The 21290-nt window shown below is 37.8% G+C and overlaps 1 protein-coding gene and 1 pseudogene across 2 annotated transcripts in view; one reads left to right on the forward strand and one right to left on the reverse strand.

Annotated features, from left to right (window-relative positions):
• The window catches only part of RLF (RLF zinc finger), a 92361-nt gene that overhangs the window by 63120 nt on the left and 7951 nt on the right, over window positions 1–21290 (forward strand). Inside the window, exons 6-7 of one of the 2 annotated variants that reach the window (XM_049878895.1) lie at window positions 12335–12471; window positions 18902–19043. The exons of the other annotated variant lie outside the window; for it this stretch is intronic. Of the exons in view, the coding sequence (XP_049734852.1) occupies window positions 12335–12471; window positions 18902–19043 (279 nt within the window). The remainder of the gene's footprint in view (window positions 1–12334; window positions 12472–18901; window positions 19044–21290) is intronic. 2 annotated transcript variants of the gene reach the window in all.
• Window positions 13683–15943, reverse strand: LOC126073193 (apelin receptor early endogenous ligand-like; annotated as a pseudogene).

The following is a 21290-nucleotide window of genomic DNA, read 5'->3' on the forward strand; positions in this document are numbered from 1 at the left end:
TCTTGATCCAGGTACAGATTCCTCGTGAGCACTATTAAGTGTTTCTGAATTCCCATTCTCCACAATGTTATCCATAATTTGTTATGATCCACACAGTCGAATGCCTTAGCATAGTCAATAAAACACAGGTAAACATCTTTGTGGTATTCTCTGCTTTCAGCCAGGATCCATCTGACGTCAGCAGTGATATCCGTGGTTCCATGTCTTCTCCTAAATCCAGCTTGAATTTCTGGCAGCTTCCTGTCTATATACTGCTACAGCTGTTTTTGAATGATCTTCTGCAAAATTTTGCATGTGTTTTGTAGTATTGATGATATCGTTTGATAATTTCCGCATTTGGTTAGATCTTCCTTTCTTGGAAATAGGCATAAATATGAATCTCTTCCAGTCGGTTGGCCAGGTAGCTGTCTTCCAAACTTTTTGGTATACACAAGTGAGCACTTCCAGCACTGCATCCGTTTGTTGAAACATTTCAATTGGTATTCCATCAAATCCCAGAGCCTTGTTTTTCACCAATGCCTTCAGTGCAGCTCGGACTTCTTCCTTCAGTACCATCAGTTCCTGATTATATGTTGCCTCCTGAAATGGTTGAACGTCGATCAAATCTTTTTGGTGTAGTGACTCTTTGTGTTCCTTCCATCTTCTTTTGATGCTCCCTGGGTCGTTTAATATTTTCCCCATAGAATTTCTTCAGTATTGCAACTTGAGGCTTGAATTTTTTTCTTCAGCTCTTTCAGCTTGAGAAATGCTGAGTGTGTTCTTGCCTTTTGGTTTTCTATCTCCATTTCCTTGCACATGTCATAATACCTTGTCTTCTCAAACCGCCCTTTGAAATCTTCTGTTCAGCTCTTGTACTTCATCATGTTTTCCTTTTCCTTTAGCTACTCAGTGTTCAAGAGCAAGTTTCAGAGTCTCTTCTGACATCCAGCTAGGTCTTTTCTTTCTCTCCTGTCTTTTTAACGACCTCTTGCTTTCTTCGTATATGATATCCTTGATGTCATTCCACAGCCCATCTGGTCTTCGGTCATTAGGGTTCAACGGGTCAAATCCGTTCTTGAGATGGTCTCTAAATTCAGGTGGGATATACTCAAGGTTGTACTTTGGCTCTCGTGGACTTCATCTAATTTTCTTCAGTTTCATCTTGAACTTGCATATGAGTGATTGATGGTCTGATCCAGTAGGCCCCTGGCCTTGTTCTAATCAATGATACTGAGCTTTTCCATTGTTTCTTTCCACAGATGTGGTCAGTTTGATTCCCGTGTATTCCATCTGGCAAGGTCCACATGTATAGTTACCATTTATGTTGTTGAAAAAAGTATTTGCAATGAAGAAGTCATTGGTCTTGCAAAATTCAGTCATGTGATCATCATCATCATTTCTGTCACTAAGGTCATATTTTCCAACTACTGATCCTTCTTCGTTTCCAGCTTTCGCATTCCAATCACTGGAAATCATCAGTGCATCCTGATGTCACGTTTGATCAATTTCAGATTGCAGAAGTTGGTAAAAATCTTCAATTTCTTTGTTTTTGGCCTTAGTGGTTGGTAGGTAAATTCGAATAATAGTCATATTAACTGGTCTTTCTTGTAGGCATATGGGTATTATCCTGTCACTGACAGCATTGTACTTCAGGATAGATCTTGAAATATTCTTTTTGACAATGAATGCAATGCCATTCCTTTTCAAGCTGTCATTCCCAGCATAGTAGACCACATGATTGTCTAATTCAAAATGAGCAATACCAGTCCATTTCAGCTCACTAACGCCTAGAATATCGATCTTTATGTGTTCCATTTGATTTTTTGATGATTGCCAATTTTCATAGATTCATATTTCGTGCATTCCAGATTCTGATTATTAATGGATGTCTACTGCTGTTTTTTCTCAGTTTGAGACGTGCCACATCAACAAATGAAAACTTGACTCCATCCACGTCCTTAAGGTCGACTTTACTTTGAGGTGGCAGCTCTTCCCTACTTATATTTTGAGTGCCTTCCAACCTGAGGGGCTCATCTTCCGGCACTACCGCTCCTATTCATAAGGTTTTCACTGGCTAATTCTTTTCAGAGCTTCCTAGTCTGTCTTAGCTTGGAAGCTCAGCTGAAACCTGTCCACCATGGGTGACCCTGCTGATATTTGAATACCGGTGACATAGCTTCCAGATCACAACAACACCCAAGCCCCCACAGTTCTACAAACTAACAGATGCATTGCGGAGTTCTTCTTTGGTCTTCGTTATTCATCGTCCAGCTTTTGCATGCATATGAGGAGACTGAAAATACCCGATTTGGCCAGGTGCATCTTAGTCGTCAAGGTGACATCTTTGCTTTTTAACATCCTGAAACTCTTGTGCAGTAAATTTGCCCAGTGCAATTCGGCCTTTGATTTCTTGACTCCTGTTTCCATGGGTGCTGATTGTGAATCTAAGTAAAATGAAATCCTTGAAAACTTCAGTCTCTTTTCTGTTTATCATGATGATGCTTTTTGATCCAGTTGTGAGGATTTTTGTTTTCCATACTGTAATCCATGTAATCCATACTGAAGACTGTAGTCCTTGATCTTCATCAGTGCTTCAAATCCTCCTCACTTTCAGCAAGCAAGGTTGTGTCATCTGCATATTGCTAGTGAGTCTTCCTCCTATCCTGATGCCACATTCTTCTTCATATTCTTCTCACATTATTTGCTCAGCATACAGATTAAATAAGTATGGTGAAAGGATATAACCCTGATGCACACCTTTTCTTATTTTAAACCATGCAGTATCCTCTTATTCAGTTCAAACGACTGCCTCTTGGTCTGTATACAGGTTCTGCATGAGCACAATTAAGTGTTCTGGAATTCCATTCTCTGCAGTGTCGTCCATAATTTGTTATGATCCACACAGTCGAATGCTTTTGCCTAGTCAGTAAAACACAGGTAAACACCTTTCTGGTATTCTCTGCTTTCAGCCAAGCTCCATCTGATGTCATCAGCGATATCCCTTGTTCCATGTCCTCTTCTGAATTTGGCTTGAATTTGTGGCAGTTCCCTGTTGATGTACTGCTGCAGCCATTTTAGGATTATTTTCAGCGTAATTTTACTTGCGTGTTCTTTGATAACTTCTGCGTTCCGTTGGATCCCCTCTTTTTGGAATAGGCACATATATGGATCTCCTCCAGTCGGTTGGCCAGGTAGCTGTCTTCCAAATTTCTTGACATAGACGAGTGAGTACCTCCAGCATTGCATCCATTTATTGAAATATCTCAAATGATATTCCATCAATTCCGGAAGCCTTGTTTTTCACCAATGCCATTAGTGTAGCTTGCACTTCTTCCTTAAGTATCATCAGTTCTTGATGATATGCTGCTTCCTGAAATGACTGAACATCAACCGATTCTTTTTGGTACAGTGACTCTGTATTCCTCCCGTTTTCTTTTGATGCTTTTTGTGTCATTCCATAAGTGTTAGGTATTATTTTTATCATTATTACTACTTTTTTCACTGCCTTTATTTCTTCACATCTCCTTGTTGATATCTCTGTCTCTAGTCTGCCTACCTTTTCTTAATCTATCTTGCAGGCTATTGAATACATCTTTGAAAACTCTTACTTAAGTCACAATATAATGCTAGAGTGAAAAAAAAAAAGGAATATACAAACACCACAATCCCATTTCTTTAAAATAAGTACATATTTGCGGTAGTCATGTATTAGATCCATCTCGTGCACTAATTGTGTACAGACATAATACTGATAAAATTGGTTATCATCGAGTTGTCAGATTTAAGGATGATTTTTATTTTCTATAGTTTTTAGGTTTTCTATTATAAACATTTTTATAATCAGGGTAAATCTAATAAATAAAAGTTAAACTAAAAACAATACTGATTTCATGTCATTCTTTTTTTATGTATATCTCCAAACCAAAACATCAGGAAAAAAAAATCCTTTGGTTTCCTATAAAATCCTAAGGATAAAGTTTATGTCCTTTGGTCTCCCATTAACCTGTAGGTGCCTTTATGGAAATCCTCAAAAGGAGCCATGCCTCCCTGTCTACCCCTTCACATGGTTGCCTTTCAGAGGTCTCCTTTCTGAGAGGATGAGCCCCATGGCAGAACGTAGAGTGTGGCAAGGTGACTGAGTTTCAGCCCCCACTGACTTTCTTGGCTAGTTATCGTTGTGCAGCACGACACTGTACAACTTTATGTTGTGGCCTTTTTCAGGATATCTTCCAGATAGTCTGCAATTTCCCTTTCTCTTAAGTCTCTTAGCCTTATTAATTTCAGCCTTTTAACCTCTGAGTGCCAGCTAAGTATAAAAAAAAAAAAAGTGATGCCTTTTATAGCGACGACAGATAACCCTTTTCCTCCTCATTATACCGTGATTGCTCACACATTCATTAGTTTGCTCGTTCTGGCATCTTTCTTTAGGCCACCTACCCCCCCACAGTCCCATCCATCTACAGCTATTTTCTATGAAGCCTCCTTTGTTTACTCCGGTCCATGTTATTGTTTCTGTTATGTCCCTCATGAAAATGCCACTCATTTTGTGATGACTAAGTTGTTATCTTGTAGTAATGTTTCATTCCAACAAATATTTATTGATGTTCCCTGTGTGCCTGGCACTACTGTAGGCACTGAAGATACAATGGTAAAGGAAACAAAGTTTTGCCCTTATAGAACTCACACCTTAGTGAGTAAAGTAGATAATAAAGATTCAATTATTTGACGCATGAGCCTACCTTGTCTTAAAGGTAAAGAATGTAAGGCCTACAGATGGGAATCAATTTTTTAAAAATTCAGTGCCTTTCCAAGTACAGGTAGTCCCCAACTTATAACAGGGTTCCGTTCCCACAACTCCATTGCAAGTCGGTTCTGACATAAGTCGAATATCTCTCTTTCTCTCTCTTTTTTCCCCCCATTATTATTGCCTTTTACTGTAAGTATCTTTATAAATCTGATCTTTATTTTTCTTTGGGGGTTGGCATGAGAATGATAACATCAGTAAATTATGTGTCGCAACATTGTATTTAGTACATATTACTAATGATGAGATGTATTTAAAAAAAAAAGATGGTTGTAAGTACACTTCATCATAACTTGAATACGTTTAAGTTGGGGTCTACCTATGTATTTCCTCAGTACTCTTTGAAATTCTTACAAGCTTCTCAGTTACCTTCATTTTATTTTACTTAGCTGAAAAGTGTTTTGGGTCATATGTTTGATTTTCAGTGTGATCTTAAGAAATTCATTGCAAAAGTTTGGGGACAACTAGTGTAATGATAGTGCATTGTTAATGAGGTGTTAGAAGTTTGTCATTTTAATTTATTTGAATTTTTACTTTTATTTCTTTATCATATCTCTTTTTCCATTGTGTTCAAGAAACCAGAGGTTTTTGGAGCATAACACAGATTCTCTTCAACTAAAAAAGTGTTAACTGAGTATTTGTCATATGAAGATCCTGAAGCAGGTGCTGAGAGAGATAAAAGTATTAGAACAGATAGGCTACCTGCTTTCGGGGGATTTAGAGTCTGCAGGGAGGGGTGGATAACAGACTTTGAAGAAACTTTGGCTTCATTTGTAAAATGAGCAGATTTAAAAAAATTTTTTTTAGTCAAATAAAAATGGGAAATAAGTCTGGAAGGATGTTTCTGTGTTATTAGGTTAGTGTGTGTGACATAAATGAGTTCTTGAATTGGAAGAATGTACAAAAAACCTACCATAAACTAGTCCTGCTTCCTCAATGGAAACCTTGACAGAAGTAAAGCAGTCAAATCGACAAAAAATAAAAATGTGTGTAAGACATCATACTTAGGTATTGTGGACTTCTTTGTCAGAAACTTTGTCATCAAGCATACAGGTGTGTTCTAAAATGTAAGGTAAACAGCAATGTTAAGCAATAACTAAAAGAATGTCAGGAAAAAAAGGGTGTCGATATTTCCCCTTTGCTAGAAAATGTGTAACTTTTGGAGAAGTTCAAGTTTAGTTTGAGAAGTTGGTAGAGAAATTTAACCTTTGCTTGTTTAGGCCAGTAAAGGAGCGTGGTGGCCAGCGTCCCAGTGGTAGACTCGGAAAGGAGTGAGATACTGAAAGAACGAAAGTACGTCCACTGTTAGGAGCTCCCTAGAATTGATGTTCCAACACTGCTGCTATTTCCCTTCCTCTGATACCACGCGAACTCTTACCCTTTAGGCTCTAGCATGTGTTTTTCTCCCTGTCTGGAACATTCTTCTCCTTTCACTCTGTCATTTCCCATAGCTTATTAAAATACCGTCTGTTCTCCCATTGTAGCATTTAACACACTTTGTAATTCTTTGTAATTACCTATTCCTCATTTATTATCCCTGACTAGCCTGTGAGCTCCATGAGGGTAAAAATCAGATTGAATTGTATCTCCAGTACTTAACATAATGCAGGTACTTAGTACATAGTACTTATTCGACCAGTGTAAAAAAAAACCAGTTGCCATCAAGTTAATTCTGACTCATGGCAACCCCATGTGTGTCAGAGTAGAACTGTGCTCCATAGGGTTTTCACTGGCTGATTTTTGGGGAAGTAGGCACATACATTTTGACATGGTTGTTTTCCTTTTTAGAGGATTTTGGATATTGTGAAGGAGTCCATAGTCTAGTTGGGAGAGCCAAAGTTAAAACAAATATAAAGGTAATATAATAAAAGGCAAAGGCCAGTACAAGCCAGTAGTTCAACAGGCAGGATAAATAATAGCCCCATTTAAATGTTGGCAAGATGCTCTGAGTTCAGATCAGGGCAAGAGGTCACTGGGTGCTAGAATAGTCTAGGAGGGAGGACTTAGTAAGTGAAAAACCAAAAACCAAACCAAACCTGTTGCTCTCAAGTCGATTCCAATTCATAGTGACCCTGTAGGACAGAATAAAACTGCCCCATAGGGTTTCCAGGGAGCACCTGATAGATTCATACTGCTGACGTTTTTGGTTAGCAGCCGAAGCTCTTAACCACTATGCCACCAGGATTTCCTCGTAAGTGAAAAAGAGTTTTCAGTTGGACCTTGCAGGATGGGAAGAATTGACTAAGCAGGCAAGAGGACGGAGAGGCCTGTAGTCCTATTGTACACTAATTTTGTACATACAGTATAGTAAATGGAAATAATAAAACTATATATCCCTTTTAAACGAGTAATCCAGATTTTTCATATTATTTTCCCCACTGTCATCATTTTAAGTTAATAAATTTTTACTTGAAATGCACATTTTTTAATTACTTCACTTTTGTTCCTTTTTCTTACCACCTTGTTTCCAAAAGATTAAAGCCTATAGATCTCTGAAATGTTCCCTTTTAAAATGTAAGGGCTTCCGTGTAGAAATAAAATGATGTGTGATTTGTTTTTCATTTTGTTTGCTTCTTCTTCTGTTTGCCAGCAGTTGACTTGAGACAAGAAGCAGTCTCTTCTAAGGCTTATTTTTTATTTGTAAAGTAGAAATAATATTGCCTGTCTTGCCAGTCTTGTAGGTTTGCCGTGTTGACAAAATGAGATGATACTATAAAAGTTATTTTAAAAGGACCGAAAAAAAAAAAAAAAGTTCCAGAAATGGAAGTTGTAAATTATTTTCACTCTGAGTTATATGTCCGCTTTAGTTTCTTGTGCTGTCTCTCAGCTTGGAGATGTTACATTGCTGCTGACATCAAATTTTAGAATTCTTAGTTTTTGACAGGCACTTTAACAGGGCTTGGATGGTAGGCAGTTTTTGCTCTGGAGCAGCTGTTTTCACCTGGTATGGAAATTCTCATTTTGGCCCTTCAATCAGTGCAATTTTGAGTGGCCTATGGGCATTGCCTCCCTGGATAACCCTTCTGATTCATCCAGCCGTGCGGGAGGGCATGGTTGTGTAGTGCATCAGTAAAATTCCATCTTTATGATGTATGGTAAGATTTTGTTTCTGAAAACTGAATTTTAGCTTTAATTATGTTTTAGGCTTTTAACACCTTAACTTTTAAATGTAAATATGCATCAAGGCTTTTTCTGAGAGGGATGCAGTCTTTTGAAATGCTTTCCAGTATTCTTGAGGTTCACTTTCTTTTGTTTCCCTCTTTTAAAAATTTACATATTTCATGAACAATATATTTTTTTCCCTCTTTTTTTTTTATTGTGCTTTTTAAGTGAAAGTTTACAAATCAGGTCAGTCTCTCATACAAAAATTTACATACACCTTGCTATCCACTCCTAATTGCTCTCCCTCTGATGAGATAGCATAGTACTTCCCTCCACTCTCTCTCCTCGTGTTCATTTGTGTAGCTTCTGGCCCCCTCTGCCCTCTCATCTCCCCTCCGGACAGGAGATGCCAACATAGTCTCATGTGACCACTTAATCCAAGAAGCTCGTTCTTCACCAGTATCATTTTCCATCCCCTATTCCAGTCCAATCCCTGTCTTAAGAGTTGGCTTTGGGAATGGTTCCTGCCCTGGGCTAACAGAAGGTCTGGGGTCCATGGCGTCCAGGGTCCCTCCAGCCCCAGTCTGACCATTAAGTCTGGTGTTTTTATGAGAATTTGGGGTCTGCATCCCACTACTCTCCTGCTCCCTCAGTGTTTCTCCGTTGAGTTCCCTGTCAGGGCAGTCATCGGTTGTGGCCGGGTACCATCTAGCTCTTCTGGTCTCAGGCTGATGCAGTCTCTGGTTTATGTGGTTCTTTCTGTCTCTTAGGTTTGTAATTATTTTGTGTCTTAGGTGTTCCTCATCCTTCCTTGCTCCAGGTGGGTTGAGACCAATTGATGCATCTTAGATGGCCGCTTGCTAGTGTTTAAGACCCCAGACGCCACTCTCCAAAGTGGGATGCAGAATGTTTTCTTAACAGATTTTATTATGCTGATTGACTTAGATGTCCCCTGAAACCATGGTCCTCAAACCCCTGCCCCTGCTACGCTGGCCTTTGAAGTGTTCAGTTTACTAAGGAAACTTCTTTGTTTTTGGTTTAGTCCATTTGTGTTGACCTCTCCTGTATTGTGTATTGTCTTTCCCTTCACCTAAAATGAAACTTATCTGCTAATTAGTGAATACTCCTTTCCCTCCCTCCCACCCTCCCCCCTCTCGTAACCATCAAAGAGTATTTTGTTTTCTGCTTAAACTGTTTCTCCAGTTCTTATAATAGTGGTCTTATACAATATTTGTCCTTTTGCAGTTGACTGATTTCACTCAGCATAATGTCTTCCAGATTTCTCCATGTTAGGAAATGTTTCATGGATTCCACATTGTTCTTTGTCGATGTGTAGTATTCCATTGCATGAATATACCATAGTTTATTTATCCATTCATCTGTTGATGGGCGCCTTGGTTGCTTCCAGCTTTTTGCTGTTGTAAACAGTGCTGCAGTGAACATGGGTGTGCATGTATCTGATGAACAATATTTAACAGTACTTATAAAGTGCTCCCTGTATGCCAAGTCCTTTTAAAATATGTATTAACCCTTACAACAACTTTATGAGGGAGGTTCTAGTCTCATTTTATAGATGAGGAAACAGGCACAGAGAAGTTATGTAACTTATCCAATAGCTATTGGATAGTTATACTTATAGGTAGTAGCTATAATACTTTCATAGTTGGGAATAGAATCTGTACAGTCTCACTCTAGGATACATGCTCTTAACCACTGTGTTATACTGCTTCTAATGTTATCCCATTGTCTTTGAAAAGGTTAGAAAACACAGAATTAGATAAGGTTCACTTTATAAACATGAACTTCTTAACATGATTGAACTTGATTCACTTATTCCATTCACTCAGCACCTATCTACTAAGTGTCTTCTATGTTTCAGACACTGTGATAAGTGCTGAGTTTTGAACAAGATGTACATACCCCTTGCCCTTATGAATTTTATACCCTGGCAGAAAACCAAACCAAACCCATTGCCGTTGAGTCGATTCCAACTCATAGTGACTCTATAGGACAGAGTAGAACTACCCTGTAGAGTGTTTCTGCCACATCTTTCTCTTGCAGAGCAGCTGGTGGGTTCAAACTGCTGACCTTCCAGTGAGCAGTTGAGTGCTTAACCACTGCACCACCAGGGCTCCTTGGCAGAGAAGACAGGTGCTAATAATAATAAGTTGCTCACTAATCACTGAATTGCAATTGTGATAATGCTGCAAAGGAGTTTGAACGTGTTTGACAGGGGTCCTAAGTTGGTCTTAAAAGTTAGGGAAGGTTTCCATTAGGAAATGGCATTTGATTGGAGCTTTGAAAGACAAGTGGAAAGGAACTAGGTGAAGATTCTGTCAAACGTTCTTTTCTATTTAAGCACTGTAATAAATTTCAGATATATGTCCATGACAATTGATGGAAATTAAGAGGGTATGGTATATAAAGTGTTGTTTCTGTTGCTTTAAAAATTGTTTATAGAGAACACGTCATTCTGAATGTAATTTGAAAAATCATACAGCCATGTATTAAAGGCCTGGTAGGAATTAAAAAAAAGGGTTTCAGCCCTGACCAAGCCAACTAATTTGTTGATTTGGTTCCCAAAGTTCACTTAACCACTTTAAGCACCTTATATATAAAATTATTTTATATACAGAACACTCAAGTAATGGGTCTTAAACCCATTGCTGTCGAGAACCATGCAGTAAATGAGCCTCAAAACCATTAACTTTTGATACCATACCGTTCTCTTTGGTGTCAGACCATTAGTTCTCGAACTTCAATATCACGATCACCTGGAAGTTTCTGGCCTCACCCCAGGGTTTCTGGTTCTACTATGTCCGGGGTGGGGCCTGAGAATTTGCATTTCTGACGTGTTTCCAGAAGACACTGCCGCTAGTAGTAGTCCAAAGACCACACTTTAAGGACCACTACCATAGACCATGTTATTCAAACAAATTGGAAGCAATGCTGTGTGAAAGGCATGGTATTGTATCATGGTGCAAGTGACCTAAACCAGTTAGATATCTTTGAACCACTCCAGGGGATCAAAAAGTTTCCTCTTTGTTCAATAAAACTGTTGTCATTAGTTGCTGTCGAGTTGATTCTGACTCATGGTAACCACATGTGTACAACTGGGGTAGACCTGTAGAGTAGAACTGCTCCATAGAGTTTAATTGGCTGTAATCTTAATGGAAGCAGATTACCAGGCCTTTTCTTCCATGGTACTGCTGGGTGGGTTTGAACTGCCAACCTTTCAGCTAGCGGCTAAGTACAGACCATCTGTGCCACCTAGAGGCCCCAATAAAACTAGCTGTCGCAAAACCTTCTTCCTCCCTCAGACATAAAACTTGTTTGTACCTAAATTAGTAATCCTCCTTTTCTCTTAGTAATCTTAGTTTTGTTTTAGGTTATATTCAGAGAGAGATGAATTACAGATATTGAACTATAGGTGAAGAGGACACAGCTATGGGAAGTGACAAGCCAAGAACCAGATTATTCACCTTAAGAGATGATAACATACCTGAGAGTGTGACTAAAATTAGAGTGTAGAGCCACGTATTAGAACTGCATAGCACTCTGGAGGAGTTGAGCTGAAGGCTACATACCTCTTTTGCCCTGAGATTATCACTGTTTTCTACATAGGAAGGCTGGTATAATTGCTGTTTATAATGATGACATGAAATAGATTATGTTCTTTATATTCTGTTTACTAAGGCAGGAAAGTGATAAAATACAGTGTGAAAGGATCTTTGGAGGTCTTATTTCCTGTTTTAGCAGTATAGAAAAAGAGCTCCAGAAAATTGACCTGATTTGCCTAGAGGTTTTTGTTTGTTTTAAAGATTTCAATAAATGGTGTAAATGAAATAGACGTGTTTCTAAAAATGTTTTGATTGCCTGAACAAAAGTTTTGCCCCCCTCAATTATATTACATAAGTGATATGTTAATACAGCTTTCATACTTAAAATAGTTTCTGAACCCACCCCTGGGCCTCCTTTGGCATAGGGTAAGCCATGCGCTTTGCTATCTGTAACTAGAGTGACCTGAATACAATTATTTTAAAAAAGAAGAAAATGAGAACTAAAAGATGGTGGTACTTCAGGGGAAAGTAACCAGAAGTTATCAAACTTAATTTGACTTATTTATATGGTAGCAGTGTTTGTCATTTTTTAAAAAGCTGTACAAAAATGTTGTTTTTATCTGTATTGAGACTCAGTGGAACTTCCTTATAGCGTCTATTCCTTCTCTGTTTAATATTTTCTTATATGAAATATTTATGACAAAAGTCAGCTGTTAGTCAGTATAAGAAGATTCTCAAAAACTCACTCACTGCGAAGATTATGTCCCTGTAATTCTTTACTCATCAATTTTCAAGATAGAAAACGTTATAAAGAAGTTTCACATTATGTAACAAAGTTTACAGGAAAGTCATCATTTTCCTTTTGACTTAGTCATCTCATTTTTGATAGATTGCAAAGGTCGACTGCAAGGAAATACTAGACATCATATGTAATCTGGAATCTGAGGGTCAGGATAACACAGCATTTGTTCTTTGTACGACTTACTTTACCCAGCAGCTTCAAACTGCAAGTGTATATTGTTCTTGGTAAGTATATTTAGTTTTTATTCCCTTTATTTGTTAGCATATAGTATAGCAATTAGGGTTTATGTAAAACATTGTTCTGTTTCAAATTTAAAGTCAAGCAAATTAAATGATGCTGTGTGAATAAAATCTTGCTGAGAAGCTAACCCATTTAATTAAAAACATCATTGATTGAGTTCCTCTTCATCATCCCATAGGGCCGTCTGTGACTTCATTGAAGACAAATTTATGGCAATATGAAACAAATTGATATTGGATTGTTCTCCTTTACATTCATTAGTATCTTCTAGTGGTTACTTTTCTCCTTTTATTTGGAAACCGACTAATTAAAAGGGGCAAATTGTGTAGGTTTGTAGATCAAACTTGCTCTATCCATTTGAATAGTTAATCTCTTTTGCAACTTGGATACCATGTAATTGAATTGCATTGTTTTGGTTTTAATTCAGTTTATGTCTTGTTTGCCTACAAAGTACTTCATTGCTAAAGAGAGTTCTTTTCATTTTTTAACTGTATTGGATCTAGTCAGGCCATAGGGACAAACCGGACACACAGGAAACCTAAAATGCAAGATTGTTAATCAGTACAGAACAGTGGTATGAACAATGCTATAGGAGGTTAGAGAAGAGTGACCAGTGTACACCGAACTGTTTAAGAAAGGTATCTGGGTGGTGGTTGTGTGCCATCAAGTTGATTCCAACTCACAGCAACCCTGTGTGACAGCGTACAGCTGGCCTATAGGGTTTCCAAGCCTGTAATATTTTAAAGGAGCAAATCGCCAGGTCTTGTCTTTCTGTTTTTTTCTTTTCATAGACAGTTATTTTAATACTTTGGAGAATTATAGGAATGTGAAAATAAAGCTTTAAATTCTTGCGTTTTTACTATTAGCGATTTCTAAGACATTAAAAAGTAGTTTTTTTTTTTAACCCATGTAAGAATAATGATACACAGAAAATAAAGATAAGAAATTTTTGGTCTACAGGCAAATAATTGTGTTTCAGAGTGGAACCACTTTTGAATTTATGTTATTTTCCCTCTGAAGAGAATCCTGTGAAACTAATAAACTATACCAGGTGCTTTCAAACAATTCCTTTTAGTACAGGAACTTCTAAGCAGTTGCACTCCTTCCATAATGAAGTTCTCTTGGGTGGGTAGTTTGGTGCCCCTCCTTCAGTCCTCTTCTGCAGGCAGACTCTGTGAAGTTACCTAGAGAAGGCTTAGGGGAACGGCACTCATGAATAGAGAGGCATCTGTCTCCTCTGAAAGTAGTTGTATCTGTGCAGCTTCCTCTTCATTGCAAAATTAGCTGATCTCTGCCCATTGATAAGGAGAAGACTCATAAAAAAATGAAAAATACAAATGAGAATTGTTCAATTCTCAGTTTTCTGCCACACTCACGTGGAGAGCAGTGGCTCTCAAAGTAAATCAGGCAGCCTTTCAATAGTCTGTGCAATCTCTGTTTGGCTCTCCTCACATTCTAATGACAAACCTCGAAGAACTGCCCGCTGTGTTACCAGAAAGGTTAGTGATCACAGCAGATAAGGTTACTCTCGCCAGGTCTTTTCTCCCACAGAGTGGCTAGTGCATTCGAATTGACTTAGGGTTAACAGCCAAGTGCTTAACCATTGCTCCACCCGGGTATCCAGGAGGAGGTGATACTTGAGCTTTAATTCAAAGAATGAGCGGGATTTGCATAATCTTCATTAGAAAGCCTTGGATATTTCAGAGCCAAAGGATGGCTTAAAGTTGGAAACGAGCATTTTGTTTTTTTTGAAAAACCTAATAAAGCCGTTTGTACTTTTTCCCCTCTGGAGCATCTATGTGTGTTTATGTAGTTTTATTGCTATTACCATTTTATATGTTATAATATATCTTTTTGCTTAGTATTTTATATAAAAATTTTTATTTGTGTTCTATAAGTTATTTTAAGCAATTCTCATGATATTTATTGTGCAGATGAAGCACACGGAGGATCAGCAAGCTCAGAGAAATCTTGTGATTGCCCAGGGTCTCAAGGCTAAGGTGATAGAGCTGAGATTTGAGCCCAGGGGTTTTGACTCCTATTCCAGTGCTTTTCTTCCTTGCTCTTGTTTTCTTGGCACAGGGCCAAAATTCAAATGGTAGCCTTCTACCACGAAGTACGTGATGCCAGAGCTATATCTTCTATGAGAGGAGAGCTAGTGGGATAAAAAACCTATAACCTATTGCTGTTGAGTCGGTTCTGACTCATAGCGACCCCATAGACTAAAATTAGTTTTTTGAATAATCATTGTGGGCGTTTTGTTAGGGAAGCAAAAAAGAGGTGGTATAAATAAAATTGTGTTAAAGTAGCGGTGAGGTTTTTGATTGCTGAATCAAGTAGAAGAAATATCTTTTCATGCATCAGAGATCTAGAGATTAAAGACTTTAGTCTCAGTAAAACAGATTGTTTGAGAAACATGCCAGTTTTTCTTTTTACATTTAAATTAGCTTTCTTTGCCCATTAACTTTCTCATATGCTTTTAGTTTGTGTAGTAGCTGATAAAGAAAGTTGAACATTGGCTATAAATGAACAAAGATGCTATTTACAGCTAGGCTTTCAATGCAAAGAATAAGTCATACATGGAAGGTGTTGCAGATTACAAGTTTTCAGTGTATGTACTCACAGTCTTTGAATGTTCGTGGTACGACTTCCCCTTACGGTGCCCCTTCTTTACTCAGCTGCCCTTAGCTCTTCCAAGGATGTTCGTAGATCTAGGATTAATGCTGTTCCCCCGCAGCAGGAAGGGGTTAACTGGGATTCCCCCCTTGCCGGCCTCTCGAGAAGTGATAAGGAATAAAGGAAAAGATGTTAGTCACTTCATGCTTTGGTAAAAGTAGAGCTTCTTCCAAGCAATTAAAAGAGAAATAAAATCTAAAATATTAGTATTTGGGAAGCGTTTTACCCTTCCATTGTTTTCAAAGGCTTTTTTGTTTGTTTGTTTTGGTAGTAGTAATATTATTTTGGCATTAGAAATAGTGGAATAAAAACAATGAGTTTTACCAGGGAAAATGAATCCCAGGAATCCAGTTCGAACAAGGTAGGTTCTTTTGTTGTGCTGGAGGTCTCTTTTGTTTAAGATGGTAACCAGATGTGGTATTTGATCCTTATTGTCTAGGGGAAAAATCTTACATGGTGTTTCAGAGAAGAGGTTTTTGGGGTTTTTTTTAAATCGTAATTAAAAATTATTTTTTAAAAAATCCTAGTTGCAGTATGTCGATAAAAGTAGTCACACCTTTTTAAAACACATACGCTAGAATTTACTAAAGTGTCATTCTTGAAAGTGGTCAACACGGGATAATATTTAAAATGTAAACTCTTTAACGATCACTCAAATCAATTTTTTATTGTTTGGAAATTTCCTTCAGAGATACTTATAAACCACAATAAGATTTCCTGTTACTTTTTAGGAATCACCGTGTTATTGATTTCAAAGGGTATATTGCTTACCTTACTCATTAACGTTGGAGTCAAAATATTTTTGGCTATCTGCAAAAATCAAAGGCTTGCTGAAGGAATGGGTTCCCTATAGATGTCTAGAATAGCAACATAATTAGAATAACCATGTAAGTGATTAAGTGAGTAGTAAGGCAACCATTTTGAGTGGAATGATACACATATAGATGTGTAGTTGGTGCTGCTACTTTAAAAATAAAATCAGACAGTTGAACTTTGAACTACACGCTAAGGTCAGTGAGTATTTGGCAGGCCTTTGCTTTCCGTAGCTTCTCTGAACTGTTGTACATCTGTGTTTCTTCAGATGTATTTACATGTTTGTTCTCTCCCACTAGACTGTGACATACCAAGGTCATGTATCTTCGCTTATTCACTATTGTATCCCCAGCACCTAGTGAAGACTAGGTGGATATCATTATTTGTTTTATTTAATTGTGTAGGAAAAAAAGAGGTCAGGGGAATCTACTTTATTTGTAGTAGCCTTCTTTAGGGGACGGTCATTCCTTAATGGCACAAAGTTTTCTTTGCCCCATGTCTAAGATGCCTAAATTCTTTATCTCAGTATGACATATTAAGTTAACTGGACCTCAGCGCTCCTGCTGTGTGGAAACACAGAATAGTTTAAAATTCTTGCTTGGGAGCTGCATCCCTGATGAGGTAGGTATGTTCCCTACTATTAATAGAACTAAATTTCCTTTCCTATTTTCTCAGTTTGTGTATAATTTGCCGACTTGATCTAGGCAGTTGGCTAGTTTAGGGGTGCAGTAGATCATCTGAACACTGGAAGCATCCACACAGTGGAAGCATTCTCAGTGTAATGGTTATTCGTTTCTAAAAATCACATCATTGGAGTAATTGAAGGATTTGTCCCAGTGCATGTGTGATCCAAAGCCAAAAACCCATTACTGTCGAGTCCATTCTGACTCATAGCAACCCTATAGGACAGAGCAGAACTGCCCCATAGGGTTTCCAAAGAGCACCTGGTGGATTCGAACTGCCGACCTTTTGGTTAGCAGCCGTAGCTCTTAACTGCTATGCCACCAGGGTTTCCATGTGTGATCCAGCAGTTTGTAAATAACTATTTGTTGGTTATTTTAGTGTGCCGTTGTTCAGATTTGAATAGATGATTGAAGTGACGTACTGACGTTCTAACTAGTAATATATTGGTTGTCATGGTTTCAGGCATATGTTTGTGTATGTTTGGGTGGGCAATAGTAGTTTTAAATCATTGGATTATAGCAGTGCTCTGCAAATGTAAAACACATAAGATGCCCTTTTTTGATCATGCGTATTTGGAGCCGTGGTAACCGAACACTGAAATATTTAATTGGGACTAAGTCAAGCTCTAGACATTCTTACTTATTGTTTCAAAAATTATTTGAGAGACCTTAATTCTCAATGTGCTATATATCACTTTGTCAGATTTGCTGACTTTAAACTTTTGACTAGTTGATGAATTTTAGGTAGTTGGTAGCTTACTGTTTTATCTTTATAGTCAGGCAGAGTCTCTACACATACGTGTATTGTATTTTAACATACCCTCTCTTTTACGTTGGAGCATAGATACTTCTGAATTTTCTTTGTTCTTCAGAATTTTGTACTACTCTTAAAAGTTACTGCTACTGAGATGCTTCAATCTGAGTAAAGCAATGCTGTGAGTTTTAAAATAGACATCCCAATTACTTACCTGGCTCTTGGCTAATTTGAAAACATGGCCTATCTCAATTTTCACTTCTTCTGGCTAGGAAGGCAGCGCTAGCCACCAAAGACAAGGATTTGAAGTCATTTTAAGTTAATTTAATTTGTTACAGCTCAAATTTGGCATCTAATATAAACTTTAATCGTATACCTCTTGAGACATTATATAGTCACTTCAGCCTTGAAGAAAGTTTTGTATACCCCCTTATGAGAGCCCAGTTACTTTTTTAAAAATACAAGAAAATAAATTGTTAAATATGTTATTTTCAATCTATTATAAAAAAAGAGGCGTTTTCATTTCTTGAGCTTTGGATTTGTGCTTCCTGGAATACTCTGCTATGTTAAAATAAAGGATATCAGTGTTCCAAAATTGGCTTGTGAAAATGTTATTTTTTATGTAATTCTTTCCATAAATACACAGTATCCATTGAAGCTGTACAAAAAAGTTGTTTGTTTTTTTTTTTTTTAAAGTGATAGCATTCTCTTCAGTTTTGGTAGTAGCTTTCCTTGCATTCACATTATGTTAGTAATTTTGCTTTTCTACCCTTGGCATTTTCAAGTTTCTAGCACTTTTACTTGAGTGTTTTTTTTCTCACCCATTAAATATTTTTATTTAGCTTATTATTTTCAAGCTTTTCTTTGTTTCCGTAATGAGCATTTGTGGAATTTCTGTATTTTAGCCATTTCCAAGAATGTTGTTTTACTTATTTTTATTAGTAATATTTAAACTTTCCAAAATAGAGGCCTGAGTAGAATCATGATGTTTCAGAGCTGGAGATAGCCCAAAAGATCAACAGAGAGAAGTGTACCATTAGAATAGTTACTAGTTTTACATATTTTGTTGACAGTATAGTAACGTCTGATGACCCCTGCCCACTAGGATAGGGTTTCAATTCAGTGAGTATAATTACCAATGTAAAGAGAGTATAAAACCTTTCAGGAACAAGGTGGACTCTAAGGTAAAGAATATTAAAAAAAAAAAAAAAGCGTAGAGGAAGTAGTCTTCTGCTGTTTTTGTTTTTCCCCAGACAAAAAGAATTACAGGAGATCTCAGTGAGGAAGGATTCTTAACAAATTTACCAGTCTGAGAGCGAGCAATAATGAGTATAAACAGCCTTTTTTCTTTCAGTGTTTATTTACTCTGTTGTCAACTTGTTTTTACAAACCAAAAAAAAAAAAAAGGGGGGCGGGTGGGAAGGGATGAGGGGATAAAAGCAGATACTGGTTGCTTTAAATGTTCTACCATCATCTTTCTTCTTATAGGGAACTGACTCTCTTTTGGAGTAAACTGCAAAGAAGAATCGACCCTTCTTTAGACACTTTTTTGGAGCGCTGTCGTCAGTTTGGTGTCATAGCCAAAACACAGCAGCATTTATTTTGCCTGATTAGGGTTATACAAACTGAAGTGAGTAATTTATACTTTTATGCTGATTGTGGCTGGGGAGATAACTTCCTAGGCAACTCCTTTATAGGTAAAGGAAAATAAGAAATAGTGGAGTTTAATAAGATGATGGAGTCAGACATATTTAGCTGTTTCTGAAGGTTGACTTCCTGGGAATCCATGATTTTTCTGAATGGGTAGTAGCTATTGAAGTGACAGACCATCTCCCCTGGGACGAAGGGTAAGGGAAGAGAGCGTATGTTTTTTGGCTGGGACCTCAATCCTCTATATTTACTATTCCTGGAGCAGTGTTCAATATTTCATATAGGCATGTTTATTTAAAAAATAACAGTGATTATAAATGGGAAAAATAATAATTGTATTTTTCAGCCTCTTGGGGGCGAAGTGGTGCATTTTCTAGGTTTTGGAGTAATAAAATAGTTCTAGAATCAGCTGTACACAAATTTTAAACTTCTCTACAAACAAATAGGAAACAATTTAAATATTTTTCGGAAGTGAGTAAGTGCCCATATATAAAACCTTGTTCTTTGAATTCAGCTCTGTGGATATATGTTAAGACTACCAGCCTAGGAGTTTGGGATGATTCTTAACGCTATGCTGTTTTTGTTTTGCTTTTAGTATCTGCTCATTACTGTGCTTTTTATACACTCATATCTGTCATGGCTCATGGTTGGATTTCATGGGCTACTTCTGTGACAACATCCAAGGGTTGTTTATATTAACATTAAGGCATGGTTGTATCTTCGATTACCTCTACCCCTGCCTTTAATGGAATGTTCCATATCCTATACTTTATTTGAAATCTGCTGACTTAGCTTCCAGTGAAGATAAGAGAGGGTAAAACAGTTATCAGAAACAAACTGATGGTTAAAGAAATTGAGTGATAATTGTTTCTAATCATCAGGAATGAATTTGTCTCCTGTCTCAGAAAGGACATACTCAAATACTTAAAAAACCTGCCTTGTTTTAAAAAATGGTTTTACAACTGGCGTTTAAAAGGTTCTGCAGGTTAGAAGTCCAGCACAGCATGGCTGAGTTCTCTGCTCAGGATCTTACCAGGCTGAAATCAAGGTGTCAGCTGAGCTGAGTTCTTTTGTGGAGGCTCTGGGGGAATGTCTGCTTCCAAGCTCATTCTTACTGCTGACAGATTTTAGTTCCTTGTAAGACTAAGGTCCCTGTTTTCCTCTTCGCCGTCAGCTATGATCTGGCATGAGCTCCTGGAAGCCACCCTCATTGTTTGTGTCCGTTTTCAAACCAGCAAAGGTACAACGAATCCTTCTTGTGTTTTGAATGTGACTTCCTCCATCTCTGACCTCTAAACCCAGATTTAAAGGGTTTGTGTGATGAGGTCCGACCAACCTGGGTAATCTACCTATCTTAAAATCAAGTGATTTGGGTCCTTAATTACATTAGCAGAATCTCTTTTGCCATATAATGTAACATAATCACAGAAGTGATATCTCATCATATTTGTGGGTTTCAGGAGATTAGATAAGGGCAATGGTCATTGGTGGTCATCTTAGATTTCTGCCTACCACAGGAACCAGAGAAAATGGAAAAGCTGCTAAAGAACTAGGCAAAATGGGCTTCTCAAACCAGCCAAGGAAGTTTCTGTCTATCTGTAGAATCAGAACCCATCTCCCTTGAGTCCTGGTCTAGGGCACTTTCTACTATAATCCTTATTTATGATATTTGATCTGAAGAGTAGAAGAGATAGCACTGGTAGGGGGAAGGGAGGAGTGGGGTGAGTGCAGAATCTCTTTCAAGTTGAGACTCACCTCCTGCTTTTTTAAGAGAGAGAGATGATCTAGCCTGTATCAGTTAGGATCTGGTCCTGCTGTGAATTAGATATCCTACGATAGAAGTGGCTTAAAGAAAATAGAAGGTTTTCTCTCTCTCTTGTGTAGCTAAATAGTCCAGGTAGACAGTCCAGAGTTGGTTTATCAGCCCCCTTGTTTTTTGTTTTTTTTTTTTTTGTTAGGTGCAGTTGAGTCAGTTCTGACTCATAGCAACCCTGTGTACAACAGAACCAAACACTGGCCGATCCTGTGCCATCCTCATAAGCGTTGCTATGTTTGAGCCCATTGTTATAGCCACTGTGTCAGTCTATCTCCATTGATGGTCTTCCTCCTTTTCTGTGACCTCTTCTACTTTACCAAGCATGATGTCCTTCTCCAGGGACTGGCCCCTCCTGATAACATGTCCAAAGTCCATGAGATGAAGTCTCGCCATGCTTGCTTCTAAGGAGCA

The sequence above is a fragment of the Elephas maximus genome, chromosome 3 (assembly GCF_024166365.1).
Source record: "Elephas maximus indicus isolate mEleMax1 chromosome 3, mEleMax1 primary haplotype, whole genome shotgun sequence".
Taxonomy (NCBI): Eukaryota; Metazoa; Chordata; class Mammalia; order Proboscidea; family Elephantidae; genus Elephas; species Elephas maximus.